This window comes from Saccostrea echinata, unplaced genomic scaffold (assembly GCF_033153115.1).
Source record: "Saccostrea echinata isolate AGI-Se365-2 ecotype Australia unplaced genomic scaffold, CSIRO_AGI_Sech_v1 ptg000001l, whole genome shotgun sequence".
NCBI classification, from domain to species: domain Eukaryota; kingdom Metazoa; phylum Mollusca; class Bivalvia; order Ostreida; family Ostreidae; genus Saccostrea; species Saccostrea echinata.
Window position 1 is genome coordinate 37373659 of NW_026889750.1, and position 15282 is coordinate 37388940.

Genomic DNA, 15282 nt, shown 5'->3' on the forward strand with positions numbered 1-15282 from the left:
GCAACGTTTGACATGAAATTTAATCAGAAAGCGTCGCTTCGTGTAAGCGACGCTTTCTGATTAAATTTCATCGTTATATGTTTATGGAAAAATATCATTTACTTGGCCCTAATTAGACATACCATGTATTCAACATTCATTTATTGACGTTCAAAAATTTCTCATTGTCTTTGTGTACATCGATGCTTTTTACATGTGCCCGAGCACGCTCATTGATTGCATGAAATTTCTCGTGCTTTGAATTGTACTTGGTAATGCTGAGGCTGGAGTACGATGCCAGGCATCATTGTTCGGGGGTCAAGGTTACTTGTAGATTGACCAGACGGCTTTGTCACAGTACAAGTCTGCATCAGTGTTGCTAGGAACAGGAATGTGCGGTTTTTGGCGAACACTTCCCCCACGCATGACCGTTTGCCAAACCCAAAAACCAACAGCCTTAAGTAACAAGTAAATGAAACGTAGTTACTAAAATACGATGTAGAATGATTTACTTTTAAATTGAATTGGAATATATATATATATATATATATATATATATATATATATATATATATATATATATATATATATATATATATATATATATATATATACATAAACCTTTTTCTAGTTGGGTGTGTTGCTGGTAAAAGTAATCCAGAATCGTCAAGGAACCGCGCAGGTCTTAAGACGAATGGATCATCCCATTCATCGCTATGATGAACAGTCCACAAATTTGCAAGTATCTGTAATCATTCATACCATGTAAAATGATAACGACAATGTACCATTATAAATTGAAAATATTTTTTTTATTTCTAAAAAAAGTTCTCCATTATAAAGATAGATGTTTGGAAAAAAGGTTTCATTTGCAAAAAGTCGAATTATAAAGTGGAAGTAATAACTTAAATTCCGCGTAATGCTGCAATATAGTAATTTCTATATTTATTAGTATGTACGAGTGAGCATCGACTTTTTTTTTATTTGCAGAGAAAATACAAGATAATGCCTATGTATTGCAAATAATGTGATTAAGCAGTTTCAAGAGAATAATGTTTTATTATTGGTTAAATATATATTACATGTATATATGTACGCAGGGAAAATGATTTTGTTTTAGCTGTTTAATCTGAATTTTGTTTGATATTAAATGTAATTCCAGTTTTATATGTTGGTGTAAAATGCTGAATTAAGTTCAGGTGATTAGTATCGGCAATAAAGTTGGTGAAAGCAAATTCAGAGAACTGTTTTCTTTTTGAAATGCAGGTGGATTTTCAAAGTGTTGAAGTGAAGAAAAAAAAATAAACGCATTTGGAAAATTCTTGTCACAGGTAATGCACATGTTAAATATAAAAGTTTTGTTTTTTATATAGTTTTCGTGACAGACAGGAGGACGGACGGGTGAATATTTAATGTCGCCACGATGTTGCAAAAGCGGGAGACAGTCATAAAGAAACAAGTTACATACACATGCAGGGAAAAAGTTGACTCCTTAAAGCTCAAACTTTTATCGGAAGGGACACAAAAATAAATATACAAAGTGATTTCACACTTGAAATTAAGAAACTTGCCAAAAATATATAAATAAATAAGAACGGGAAGCACGTCTTCTGCTATATTGACATTTGAAAGCCTGGACTGCCAACGCGAATTTCCAGACCTTAAAAACACCATCTAAAGAGGCCCCTACTAGTTCAATATTTTACTCTCTTCAGAAATCAAAATTGACAGGGACAGAAAAACATCTTAATAAAGCCATATAAAAATAAACCAGTGAATCCCGTAGAAAAAGAATCTCTTACTCGTGTTCCTTTTGGAACCAAATGGCCCCTGATGGTACAGTCCTCAAGTGTATAATGAGGGATAGCCAAAGGGGCGTGGGATATGTAACGTAGTGTTTCTAGGATCACTGCCTCTGTGAAGGGACATGAAGATCGGTCGTTGATGTGCGCCTCTCTTTCGCCAATTATGTCATCAATTTCATTTTGTATTTTATTCTGGATCTCCGGATAATCCACCAAAAGGTGAATAAGCGACAGTAAGGTGCCTCTGGTTGTTAGAAAACCTGTAACATTTTAGCATATCTCTCTTACGGTCACCTGTATATAATTAGCAAAGGATCAATAGAAGTATGAAATAATACAAGAACTAAAAGAACATATTGTGTCTAAAATCTAAAGAAATATGATGATCAGGACTTAGTAAAATAGTTAAAATAGTTAAAGGGTTTTTATCACGTATCTAATTTTTTTTTAAATGAAACACTATTATATTCTTGAAACATATAATTATCGTTTAATTATGAAATGATGTAGAAAACGGGCGTAATTAGACGATAAAACGCCCGTAATATAGGGTCCTCGAAGTAAAAATCTCCACTAATTAGATAGGGGTCACGTGGTACTGAAACGTCATAGGTGTCCATGGTCAATAGAACTCGTAAAGCTTATCGTAAGAAAAATATATTGAATAAATTTTGCGCTAAATAAATAAGAATACATAATATGGCCGGTTGAAATTTTGACATCGACTATATTCCTTTGAACGGTCAATCTTTTATGTATGAACGTCTAGCAGAAAGAAATAACCAGAAAATATGTCGACAATTGGAGAGGTCACCGAAGACGAAGCCGTTGAGAACTCGGGATTTCGACTAAATAGAACGAATTACTAAGTTTAACTTCGTAAACATTTATGAATATGAGAATTTTAAATTCTCCTTCATTATTATATCAATTAATTATATATAAATAAATCCTGTATCTTTTATCTGTTCCAACAGTGAATATCATGTACTAGAAATGACACTTCTTCAATCAATGGCGCCGTACGCCATTACGAAGTTCACAACATTCCTACTAGATTCTGTGCGACTTTTAAAAAATGCGTGTTTGTCATTTATTTTTTTTAAAGGTATCTTTCCTTAAAATATTTTATAGGACGGAAAAAATTCATGATCCATCGGGCATAAACGATTATTTTGAATGGAGATAAAAGCCATCGCTTTTGCAGAAAAAGGCCCCCCTTTCATCTCTCGACCAAGTCCAGGAAATGTGGAAAAAATTTCTTCCTAAAACCTTTCTTGTGCACATTTGTGCATCCTAAGGCTTTAAATAAATACCTTACTAGCTGTAAATTATCCAATTATCACTTAATTATATTCTAACAGGTTTAATAGACACAACAAATGAGCCCTTCTGTATACACAATAAGTACTTCGCTTGACCAGGATTGACACCTATGACGTCAGAGCAATGGCGCGTAACATCGGCGATCAAAATATGCATATTGAGAAATTCAAACTTTGAATCGCTGAAACATCAAAAATATTAATTCTCTAGCAAAGATTTTTAAATATATGGTTTTAATAGCATGTAAACTTTGTCATATCAAAAAATTTTGAGACGTGATAAAAACCCTTTAATCTTGTACTTAGTAACAAATCATTTAGCAGATCTATTTTTGTTTGTATTTGACAGTGCTAACACACTAATGCATTTTCACTATATACATTGTAATCAATAAAGCCCCGCCCACCTCCAGAACTCTAACCCAGAGGCCATGACTTTCATATTTTTGGAGGAGGCGTCCTTGCAAATCATTAATATGCAATTAGTTTGTCTAAAAAAATCGAGACAGGGAGGAAGATTTGTTTAAAAAAAAAATAATTTTTATATACAATCAACCCTAACACCAGAATTCCTGACCCAGGGGTCATGGTTTTCAAGATCATAACCATGCACTGTGTATGATTGTTAAATGCCCAAGGACAGATAAAAAGATTTTTAAAGAATCATGCACTTAGTTTGATTGTTTAAAAAGGTTTTCAATGAAAAAGGTGAGGATTACGAAGTGATCGATCTCAAAAACTCTATAAACAATACAGTTGTTTGAAGAGGGCATAAAACACAAACCAAACCCCTTGAAATTCCAGAGGCGGGATCAGGTTCTTAGGAGGAGTAAGTATCCCCTGTTGATCGGTCACACCCAGCGTGAGCCCTATGAATTGATCAGGTAGACTGAACATTCCGTAGTCAAATTCAGTGGAAAAAACAAAGGCCTAACAATTGGTATGAAACGAGTCAGCCAAAATACGACCCAATGTTAATACAAGTGATTTCTTCTCATGTAAAAGTTTTTGAATATTTTTCGCTTCATAGGAATAAAAAAATGGTCGGCTAATAAAGGAGTACAATCAGTACCCATCGCAGAATTCCAATAGTTTGTTGGAAGACCTGGACTCCAAAGACTACAGAAATAATGCATTTTACTTTATCATCAATGGAAGAAGCAGCCAGGAGCAGAGAAGAAGATTTATAAAGAAATAATGCATTTTCATTATATAATAAATAGTTTTTGTTTGTTTGTTTGTATGTTGTTTAACGTCCCTCTCGAGAATTTTTCACACATATGGAGACACCACCACTTGCCGGTGGAGAGCTGCAAATTTTGTCCTATACTCGGCACTTACGGCCATTGAGCAGTGAGGAATCTTTTACGTGCCAGCACCTACTGCGACACGGGACCTCGGTTTATACGGTCTCATCCGAAGGGCCGGTCTCCACGTCCCACAGTGGGATTCGAACCCCCGACGTAAGGATCAACTCCTTACTTCGCGACTCTAGAGCAGACGCTCTAACCAGTGCGCCACGCGGGCGACATATACAATAAATAGAGCGCTAGCCCCACCCTAACACCTGAACCCCTGACCATGAGAGATAAGAAATATAACTCTATAATTTTGGTAAAAATTGCGTTTTTCACTATTGAATTCAACGGAAAACATTATTTTAACATATCTCCCCCCCCCCCCGCGTGAAACAAAAAATCCTTTTTATAGGTTTTATGAATTGTTATTTCTCAAATTCATACCAAAGCTTTTTTTGTTTCACGGGGAGGGGGGATATGTTAATAGACCAAAAAAAAAACCTCCAATAATGGTCAATTTATTACCATTCTCAAATCAGATTACAAATAAAATAAAATCATCAATCTTACTTAAATTAAATATACGGAAAAATTATAAGGTCATTTATCCACTTCCATTAGTATCTGAATATCTGGCGATGTTTTAAATCCTGATTTCAATGGATAAAATGTTTAACCCCCCCTTATGAAAAGAGTCTTAAAAGGGGGCATTTAAGTTTTTGACACTGGTAAAAAATTATTAATCAATTGATAATGAACATTTTGTTGGCCAAATTGCCATTTATACGTATTGAATGAAGTGGGTGTAAAATGTAGGCGGGAATCGAGAGTTAGCGTGCGTTGTTCTTTGTTCACCGGTTCCTGAGAAGCTAAAAATGTTTAATGTTGACGGACGACGCGCGCCCAACAACAAAAACGGATAGGTCATTTGAGAGACTCAGGTGACCTAAAAGTGGACGAAAATGTATATGTATATACTGTAATCCATCACTTCTAAAATTAATAGCTAAATTCCTGAACAATACCTGCTCCAACAATATTAGAGATAATGCACTTTATTTCATTGTCTGTAAGGTGTTGAGCATGTGCCTCTACTGCATTTTTCAATTCGTGGTACATACCCTTTTCAATGTTTTGCTCTTCCTGTAAAATGATTTTTAAATGAAGACATTCAGTTACATGCAAGGTATATACCAATCTGTATACTGCTTATATATAATTCGAATACAATTATTGCTGTTCCTGAGGTCAATACGATGTATAAGCTACCCAAGGAGTGCAATATTCACCGAGTCAGAAGGGCGAGGTGAATATGGTACTTCGAGGATTGCTAGATCATCGTATTGACTGAAACAAGAGGCCTAGGGGTCTTAACGGTCACCTGAATATAATACAACCTTGTAAAGAATCCATGGAATGGTAAATAACTAGACAATAATATGAAATAAACTAAAAAAAAAGAGATCAGGGCTCAACACAAAAGTTAGCCTGATAATCGGCAACAACTCAGGAACATGCCTTTATTCAATGTACATGTATAAGATATTTATGTCTCATTTTTATCCATCTATTATTTAAAAACCTACCTAACTATTGTGAATAATGAGTAAACAAGTGAATAATGAAAGGGAATAAATTCTATTAAAGTAGAATAAATTTGTTTAATAGAGCCTGACCCTAATTCCAGAACCCCTGTCTCAGAGGCCATGGATTTCACAATTTTTGAGGGAAAGCACTATTTCTCATCATAACCATGTTTGGTTTCTCTGTTAGTTTCTGTTCGATAGAGCAGAGAAAATGCACTCGAACTCACTATTACCTTCTGCTAAATGCTCTGGAGAAGTAAGGAAGATTTTCAACAAATAAAAATTTTCGCGATATTATCAAAATACTCCTTCCCCACTCCAGAATCCCTGATCCAGGGGCCATGAATTTCACAAATTTGGAAGAAGCATACTTGCACATTTCATTTAACTACGCTCTTAGTTTGTATTCTAAATATCCAGGAGCAGAAGATTTCCAAAGAATTAATGCATTTTCAACATACATATATCTCCTTTCAATCTCATTTTTTGAAGGCAAATAAGGAAGAAAAACACCCCAGAAGGAAAACTAAGTAAGAGTTGGTCAATGTGGGAATGGAAGGGGGTTGAGGGTAGAGTGAATGTAATATGTGCTTTGGAATGTCCCATTATTATCGTTTCACTAACTGTTAAGCTTAACATATCGCAGAAGAGCTTCCGTATATTGTGCTAGTACAGATCCGTAGGAAGCAATTTCAGTTGGGGGGGGGGGGGCACAGCCATACATTTTCAGTTGGGGGGGGGGGGACTAATCAACTACCAAAAATTACTTGACAAGCAAAGACAAAAAAGGCCATCAGACGTTTTTATTGAGGGGGCACAAGCATATAGTAGCTATGTTTTATATAGTAATCTATATATCGGCAAAATTATTGGGGGTCACGCTCCCCCCCCCCCCGGTTCCTACGGCCATGTAGTAGAATAAGGTTAGCTGTCGATTGTAAAATGTCAGTGCTTCACGCAAAAGTCCATTGCTTGGATAGAATATGTCAAGTATAATTCAAATACCAGCTTTCTTAAAAAAAATACATGTAACGATATCTGTAAATTATTTCTAGATTTTAAATATGTTAATGCCGACTAAAAAAATTACGAAAAATAAAACATCGATCATTTATTCACCAACAAATCCTTTAATTCTGCCACTAAAGATTATAGAGTTCAATTTTAGTTAACCACGGATTAGTGTCCCCACAATCAACACGATGATAAAACTGCGACTGTGTATCGCAGAAAGGATTAAAACACCGTCAAGCTATTGCGGGAAAATACATGTACGGGATCCGTCAGTAGTGTAACTAAAAAAGCGTTTCTATGTTTAGATAATTAACTTTCAAAGAACACATCATAATATTGCAACAAGCATTCTAGTGCATCAAGGAATATTGTCCTAAACAGCCAAAACAATTATTTACTGAAGCTATCTGCAAGCATTTCATTCTTCATTACGGCATACCAGGAAAACTCCATTCAGACCAAGGAAGAATCTTTTGCAGCAGATCATTAAGGAATTATGTTCACTCTGAGAAATTTCGAAATCGAGAACAACCACCTAACATCCATTGCGAACTGGTGTAACGGAACAATTCAATTGAACTTTACTTTCCATGCCTAGCACTTTATAAAATTCTTAGAAATCTGATTGGAAAAGCCACACCATTTCCCTAGTTCATGCAATGTTTCGGCAAAGGACAAAGCTGGTTTCTCACCAATTTATCTGATGTTAGGGAGGAAGCCAGAGTTACAAATTCATGCCACTTTTGGATTTTTTAAACATCCTGGTTAGAAAAAATGCACTACCAAGTATATAGACAGATTGAAACAACTACTGTATGAAGCATATATATTAACCAATACAGCAATTAAGTATTAATTCCGAGAAAAGCAAATTAACTGTAATTATAAATTAAAAGCAAGAGCAGCAACATACAGGTCGGAAACCGAGTGCTGGTGAAGATTGTTTCTTATGAAGTAAAGCACAATATCTCTGTTATTTGGGAATATTATCCGTATGTAGCCAATGCCCAACCCAACCAACCAGAATAAACCTGTGTACAAAGTTAGAGGAAAGGACGGTGAGGGAAGATGTAAAATTCTTCGTAGAAAATTAATACTTCCTATGGCTTCTAAGTAACAGACATATACACCTCCTCCACTGAAACAACCCAGACGAGGAAAGGAAGGCAGTAAAAAAGAGAAATATTAGTAAAACTAAATTCTAATATATAATGTCCGTTTCAGATTAACACAGTGAATTTTCTTTTGTTTGTGTGTTTAACGTCCTTCTCGAGAATTTTTCACTCATATGCAGAAGCCCACCACTTGCCGGTGGAGAGCTGCAAATTTTGATCAATACTCGGCACTCAAGGCCATTGAGCAGTGAGGGACATTTTTCGTGCCAGCACCTACTGCGACACGGGACCTCGGTTTATACGGTCTCATCCGAAGGGCCGGTCTCCACGTCCCACAGTGGGATTTGAACACGCGACCTAAGGATCAACTCTCTCGAGCGAACGCTCTAACCACTGCGCAACGCAGGCGTCAACTTTCTTTTGTACGTTAATCTATAATGCATACAGGAAATTCACACCCAAGTATTTCAAGTCATGAGGATTATGATCATTCTTTTCTGAGGAGGCATCAGCAGTTGATTCAGGAGATACACTCTCTGCCAGGAAGATCAATCTAGGAACCATGCTGAAGAGAGTGACGATGAGGATAAATACATGTAAATGTGCAGCAAGATGTACTTTCGCCTGATGAGATTACTGACGAACATGAAGATGTGTCTTCCATACAAATAGTTATCAATTCTGAACACGAATACCAGCTCTGAGAAGGTCAACAAGAGAGGAACAGAAACTAAAATGGACAAAGGACATTTTGCTAATGAGCCAGGCACAGTCATACTGGTTAAAGAGAGCCAATTGATGGAACAAGGGACTTTTTAGAGTTTTGACTCCAGTGTTTACCAGTTGGCTTTGACTAATTTTCTGTCTGTATCATTTTGGTAATGGTTTAATTGTACATAATGAAAATTCATTTCTTATATCACAGAATACAGCTTCCCATTTGAATGACTTGGACGTCATTAGGCAACCGGTTTGATGTTGTAATGGTGTTAAATTTTGTATTAAAAAAAATGAAGTGAAGAACTTGCCAGAATATACATTTTATAGTTTTCACTTACCTGTGCATACTTATATGTACCTGAGGATATTGGTCAGGTGTTTTGAAGTTGACCAATGTTCTTATTAGTCCCCTACCGGTGAAACCGGAGGGGACTATAGGTTTCCTCTAAGTCTGTCCGTCCATCTGTCTGTCCCTCTGTCAGTCTGTCCCACTTGTTTTTCCGCACTTTTTTTCTAAACGCTTGCAGATATTTAGCTGATTTTTGGTATGTGAGTGTATCTTGATGAGTTACAGATCAAGTTTGTATTTCGTTCCGCTTTAATGATTTTTGACGGAATTATGACCTTTTCAATTGTTCAGGGTTTTCCGCAATTTTTTTTCTAAACGCTTGCAGATATTGAGCTGATTTTTGGTATGTGAATTTACCTTGATGAGTTATAGATCAAGTTTGCATTTCGTTCCACTTCATTGATTTTTGACGGAATTATGGCATTTTCAATTTATAACGGGAACCAGATTACACTTGCCTGTAGGGGACTAGTATTGCTAATGCATTACTCTCAGAATGCTTGTTGGTTTTTATTAGTCATGAGAGGTCTTATTTGATTGGTTTTCTTGACTGGTTTAGAGTTTTCCCGCTTATTCTAATCATTCTTTGTTATGAGTTCTATGGTTTATTATAGCAGGCAAGTGTTTAGACAAAAATCTTGTTGACCCTGACAGGATTTTTTTTGGTTTCTTTGCACACCCCTGTTACAATCTAGCTGAAGGAGGGATTCTTGTCTGGTTTCTGACTAGATGAAATATTCAACGTATATTTGTTATATGTCTTATATGTCTAGATGTAAGAGATTTAAAAGATCATATTTTTCTTTCCTCATCATAACTGTACAAATTTAAATAGAAATGGTAAACTGAGTTTGAAATCTAGCAGGGACTATATTTTTGGCGGAACGCCGGTGTATGAAACTATCTCCTTTTCTGCTTCTCAAAAGTACTATAAACCAACGAATTTAGTTAAAATTTTTAAACAATCAAAGACGAAAAGACAATTTCAAATGTAAGTAAAATTAATAATAATGGACTGAAGTTTTAAAATATATCAAATAAATATGATTTTCCAAACAAACTACAAATTTGTTAACTTAAAACCCCTCCGATCTAATTACAGATTTGAGCCAAAAATCAGTAAAAAGGTTTTTTTCTCTCTTAGTAAACGCTCAAAACTTTTTGTTTTTGTATCAATTTGTATATTTATATGACTACTTTACCATATGTAAAATTAAGAAAAATTTAAATAATAGAAGCATATAAGAATAATTACTATATCGTAAGAATCTAAGAAAAATAGAGGAAATTTGGATTAGCCAATATCTATTTTAGTTAAATTATCTTTGTCAATTGATAGTATCATCTGATAGACACTATATGGTAATATCTTTTTATGCAAAAAGAAAAACATTTAATTTTTTGAAATAGAAGTCGGCATCGCATGATTGGCAACGGTATTTTTTTTTATTCTTAAGGTCAAGTCATAAGAAAAGACATAAGAAAGACATTAGAAGACATTACTTCATAAGAAACAATCTTCACCAGCACTCGGTCTCCGACCTGTATGTTGACCTTGACCTGACCTTGCTTTTAAAATAAAACGGTCAAATTTAATCTAATTGATACCATCACTTAATGTCTTCTTGAATCCAGGAAAATTTTATTGATTTTTAAATACAAGAAATATGAGAAGAATCCCTCCTTAATTACAACTGTTACAGTAACTGTAGATGGTTGATTCGCTTATGTACGGTCTTATATGGCGAGTAGGTAGCTACAAGTGAAGGAAACTTTCAATGTTTCAGTTTAGATTAGATTTATCAGCTTATAAATACCTTACGGTTTAATAAACTTACCGTTATTTTCTTTATTCTCTTAATTAGATCTTCTATCAAGGATTTTACAAGGAAAGGTTTCTTGGTGATAGAAAAGGGTAGAAACCTCAGGAAAGGAAATGTCTTAAACATGTTGTCAACTAAGGGTCCTGCAATGTCGTTGGAAATGTGATCCATATCTTTCATCAGTTGTTGCAGTTGTTGATCGGTAGTTCCAGCAATCTAATGAAAGTAATTTTTAAAGCAATAAATTTTATTTTTACTGAACATTTCTTGTTTACGAGAGTAATTGTAATTCTTGTCAGCTGCAAACAATCTAGCATATCATTTACTATCGTTTCTTCTTACATGTAATCTTTACAGTATTTTAGGACGTTTAATAATAGAATGAACTTTTTCTCATAACTTACATGTAACTAACTGCAAAAAATATTACCAGTGAGGCCAAGTTTTTACATAAGAACTCTTCCACCATATCGTGTGGGTCGATGTTCTTCTCATTATTATCTTTGATATATTGTTTGACATATTTAAGTTTCTGTAGAATTTCGTCCTCCAGCAAGTGCACCCCATCTCCTTATGTATGTAAAAGTTGGTGGCCAACCTTACGTCTACTGGACCACTCTTTGCTGTATGGTGAAAATACAATGTCGGAATAATTCTCAAGGCAATACTCCCCGAAAAACGACGGTTCTCGGGATGCCACGGTTGTTGCATTTGGTTCGCATCCTAAGACATTTCGTATGGCATCGGCTGAGTTGAGTGAAATGTACGATTTGCCAAATGCTGAAAACTGAAAAGCCTCTCCGTAAATCGATGTCCATTCATACAGTTTCAAATGAAGCCGATTCAAGTCGACCTGAAATGCGACGCCAACGAAGGGTATGCCTGGTGGGCCAGGAAAATCGCTTTTTAATTCCTTCCAGTAGTGATATATACACAGTACCAAAATAAAAATCACAGTTATTATCTCCAACATTTTTGATAGCTTCTTTGCAAAAATGTTATCTATGGCTATGCTCAATGCAGATAAAAAAATGTTTGTTTACTTAAGCGTTAGTTACTAAAGCATTTCCGATTAATGTTTGACTATTTACACATTACGAGGAAATGTTGGTATTTTGTAAAATATGGACTAGGGGGCAAAAAATGTTCAGAAATGTTCTTTTTAATATGAGTTAATGTACAAGAGTTAAACGTTTTGAGAAATCTTCCAATTATACCTACAAACTTTGTTTTTGTCCATTAGAATTTTATTATTCGTTTATTTTAACGTGCATTTGATTAGTATAAAGTTTGTCATAAACACTGTGATAGATTGGAAAATACCGTGTGACGTTTCGCAGCAGGTTGCATGATTTACAAAGTTCCATCTTTTGCGAGGTAAAATCTTTTTAAAACTGTTTTAGCATAATGCAGGACGAGAACTGATTGGTAATAGGTACCTAGTATTAAAATGTTCATTAAAAGGGCGGTCGGTCCCCCTCCCCCCACTTTTTGATGCAGCAGTCGAATATTCCAATTTTAATGGATAGATATTTACCCATCAACTCCACCCCATTACATTTGCAAAAACAATGCTGTATTGAACGTGATGGATAAAGCCATCAATCGGTTTACTGTTATTTTCATAATTCGACATTTTTTTAGAATTTATTTTATTTCTGTTTTTTTTCTTGGGGGGGGGGGGGGATTGCAAGAAATATATTTGACGAATATGCTAAAAGCAAAACAGAAAGACAAAATCAGACTGTACGTCCAACCGCTAATTTACACGATGGCAAATACAAAGTGACCAGCGGACCATTTGGTGTTACCTTGGCCACTGATGCGTCATTGCTGTCGGTTTATAGGGCTATTGGACCCTAGAGCAACAAACTGTATATAAGTCGAATACATAATAAGGACCCCGACGGGTTAAATAACTGATCGATTTTAGAAATGCACATTTTCGAGCCCTATTTAAATTTAAAAGTAATTTAAAATAAAATTTTCAGTTTTCTTTCAGTAAGTCAGCAATAATGCTAACAAGAAAAAGCTATGTAATCGTAAAAGATTATATTGATTATGGCCTTTTTAAAAAATCATTTAAATATTTGATGTTTTACATTGTAAAGAGCTAAATGCACCTATCTTTTTTTTTTTTTATGAATTTATATGTCCCAATGTGTTAAAATTTCGTCGTATTATTTATTCAATTTATAAGTCACTTATTTATCATTAGCTCTTCTGAGCAAAAGGCTCAAAGAGCTAATGCTGTGGCCATTTGTGCGGTGTGCGTAAACTTTTTAGAATATGGGCCATAACTCAAGAACCTCTTAGCCAATTATTGTCAAATTTGTCACAGGGTATCCTTGGCCCAAGGGCTCCCAATTATACTAAAACCAGGGTTGTGACCTTTAAACAAGGGGAGATAATTAGGAAAATAGAAACAAAAAAACTGGTTGCTAAAAAATCTTCTCCTCAAGAACCACTGGGCAGATTATCACCAAACTTACACAAAAGGATGAGGATATGTTGTAAATTTAAATTGCACGGGGATTTACCCTGGGGCAAAGGGCGTGTCCTCAAGGTCACTTCAAAGTTGACCAAAAATTAAATTTTATTAAAATGTTGATATTTTGCTTACTATAAGGACTAGGATCATCAAATCTTTTCAGTTGATGCATCTAAGAACGTCATATCATATTGACTGAAAAGTAGGCCACGGTGACCTACTTTTTAAATTTTGCGGCCATTCTTTTTCAAAATGATTTAAAGGCATATTTTGTACAGTTTAAGGCCTATGATCATCAAACTTTGTCAGTTGATGTATCTTGGGTCCTCGGAGTACGTCGACTAAAAAGTAGGTCACCTTGACCTACTTTTTGAATTTTATGGCTAATTTTTTTTCAAAACAATTAAGGTCATTAATTCGAATACTGAGAGGTTTAGAATCATTAAATCTTGTAAGATGAAGCATCTTGGGGCAATAAAACATATTTATTAAAAAGTAGGTCACAGTGACCTACTTTTTGAACTTTGCAGGCATTCGATTTCAAAGTGTTTAAGAGGCATAATTTGGACATTTTATGGCATATGATCATAAAACTTTGTAAGTAGATGCATCTTGGGTCCTCAAAAAACATCAACTGAAAAGTAGGTCACCGTGACGTACTTTTCAATTTATTTGACTATAATTAAATATTTCAGGTACCAATTGGCCTAGAATCATCAAACTTTGTCAGTTGATGCATCTTGGGTCTTCGAAGTACAACAACTGAAAAGTAGGTCACCATGACCTACTTTTGAAAATTTATGGCTTTATTTCATATTTTGGGTACTATTTGGCGTAGAATCATCAAAATTTGTCAGTTGATGCATCTTGGGTCCTCGAAGTGATCGACTGAAAAGTAGGTCACCGTACTTTTCAATTTATAAGACTATAATGAAATATTTCGGGTACTAATTGGCAAAGAATCATCAAACTTTGTCAGTTGATGCATCTTGGGTCTTCGTATTAGGTCAACCGAAAAGTAGATCACCGTGACCTACTTTTGAAATTTTTGGCTGTATTTGATATTTTCGGGTACTTCTTGGCTAAGAATCATCAAAATTTGTGTGTTGATATATCTTGGGTCCTTGCAGTAGGTTGACAGAAAAGTAGGTCACCGTGACTTACTTTTCAATTTATATGACTACATATTGTATAATTAAATATTTCAGGTAATAACTGGCCTTGAATCATCAAACTTAGTCAGTTGATGCATCTCGGGTCCTCTAAAAACATAAAATGAAAACTTTGGAAAGTAGGTCACCGTGACCTACTTTTCAATTTACATGACTATAATTAAATATTTCGGGTACTATTTGGCTAAGAATCATCAAACTTTGTTTATGCATCTTGGGTCCTCAGAGAATAACAAGTGATAAGTACAGTACCAACCAGACCCAACCTGACACCAAAGCAGTCCCAGAAAGCAGTCCCCGGGACTGCTTTGGGACCGCTGTGGGACTGCTCTAGAAAGCAGACCCAGCAATCCCAGCAGTCCCTGGGACTGCTTTGTTCACTCATGCGTGAAAAAGGTTCTGAGTGACATGATAGCTCCGCCCCTTGTATATTCTGAATTTGCAGCTCCTTGTTGTTTTGTTTACTTTCTGCAGAGAGGTGTTTAAGATAAAGCAAATATAAATAAAACAAGTATTAATTTCTTACATAAATTAAATAAATAGAGATAGTTATACATGTAATTACTAAATGTCTTCAGAGGGCTGTAAATTAACACAATTGTAGT

The 15282-nt window shown here is 35.1% G+C and overlaps 1 protein-coding gene across 1 annotated transcript; it reads right to left on the minus strand.

The window, feature by feature from the left end:
• Positions 1–209: 209 nt before the first annotated feature.
• LOC133178991 (cytochrome P450 1A2-like) lies at positions 210–11987 on the minus strand. The gene is given in 6 exon segments (XM_061313664.1): positions 210–435; positions 601–725; positions 1782–2044; positions 5433–5550; positions 11030–11230; positions 11445–11987. Coding segments are annotated over 6 exon segments (1476 nt in total).
• Positions 11988–15282: the final 3295 nt, after the last annotated feature.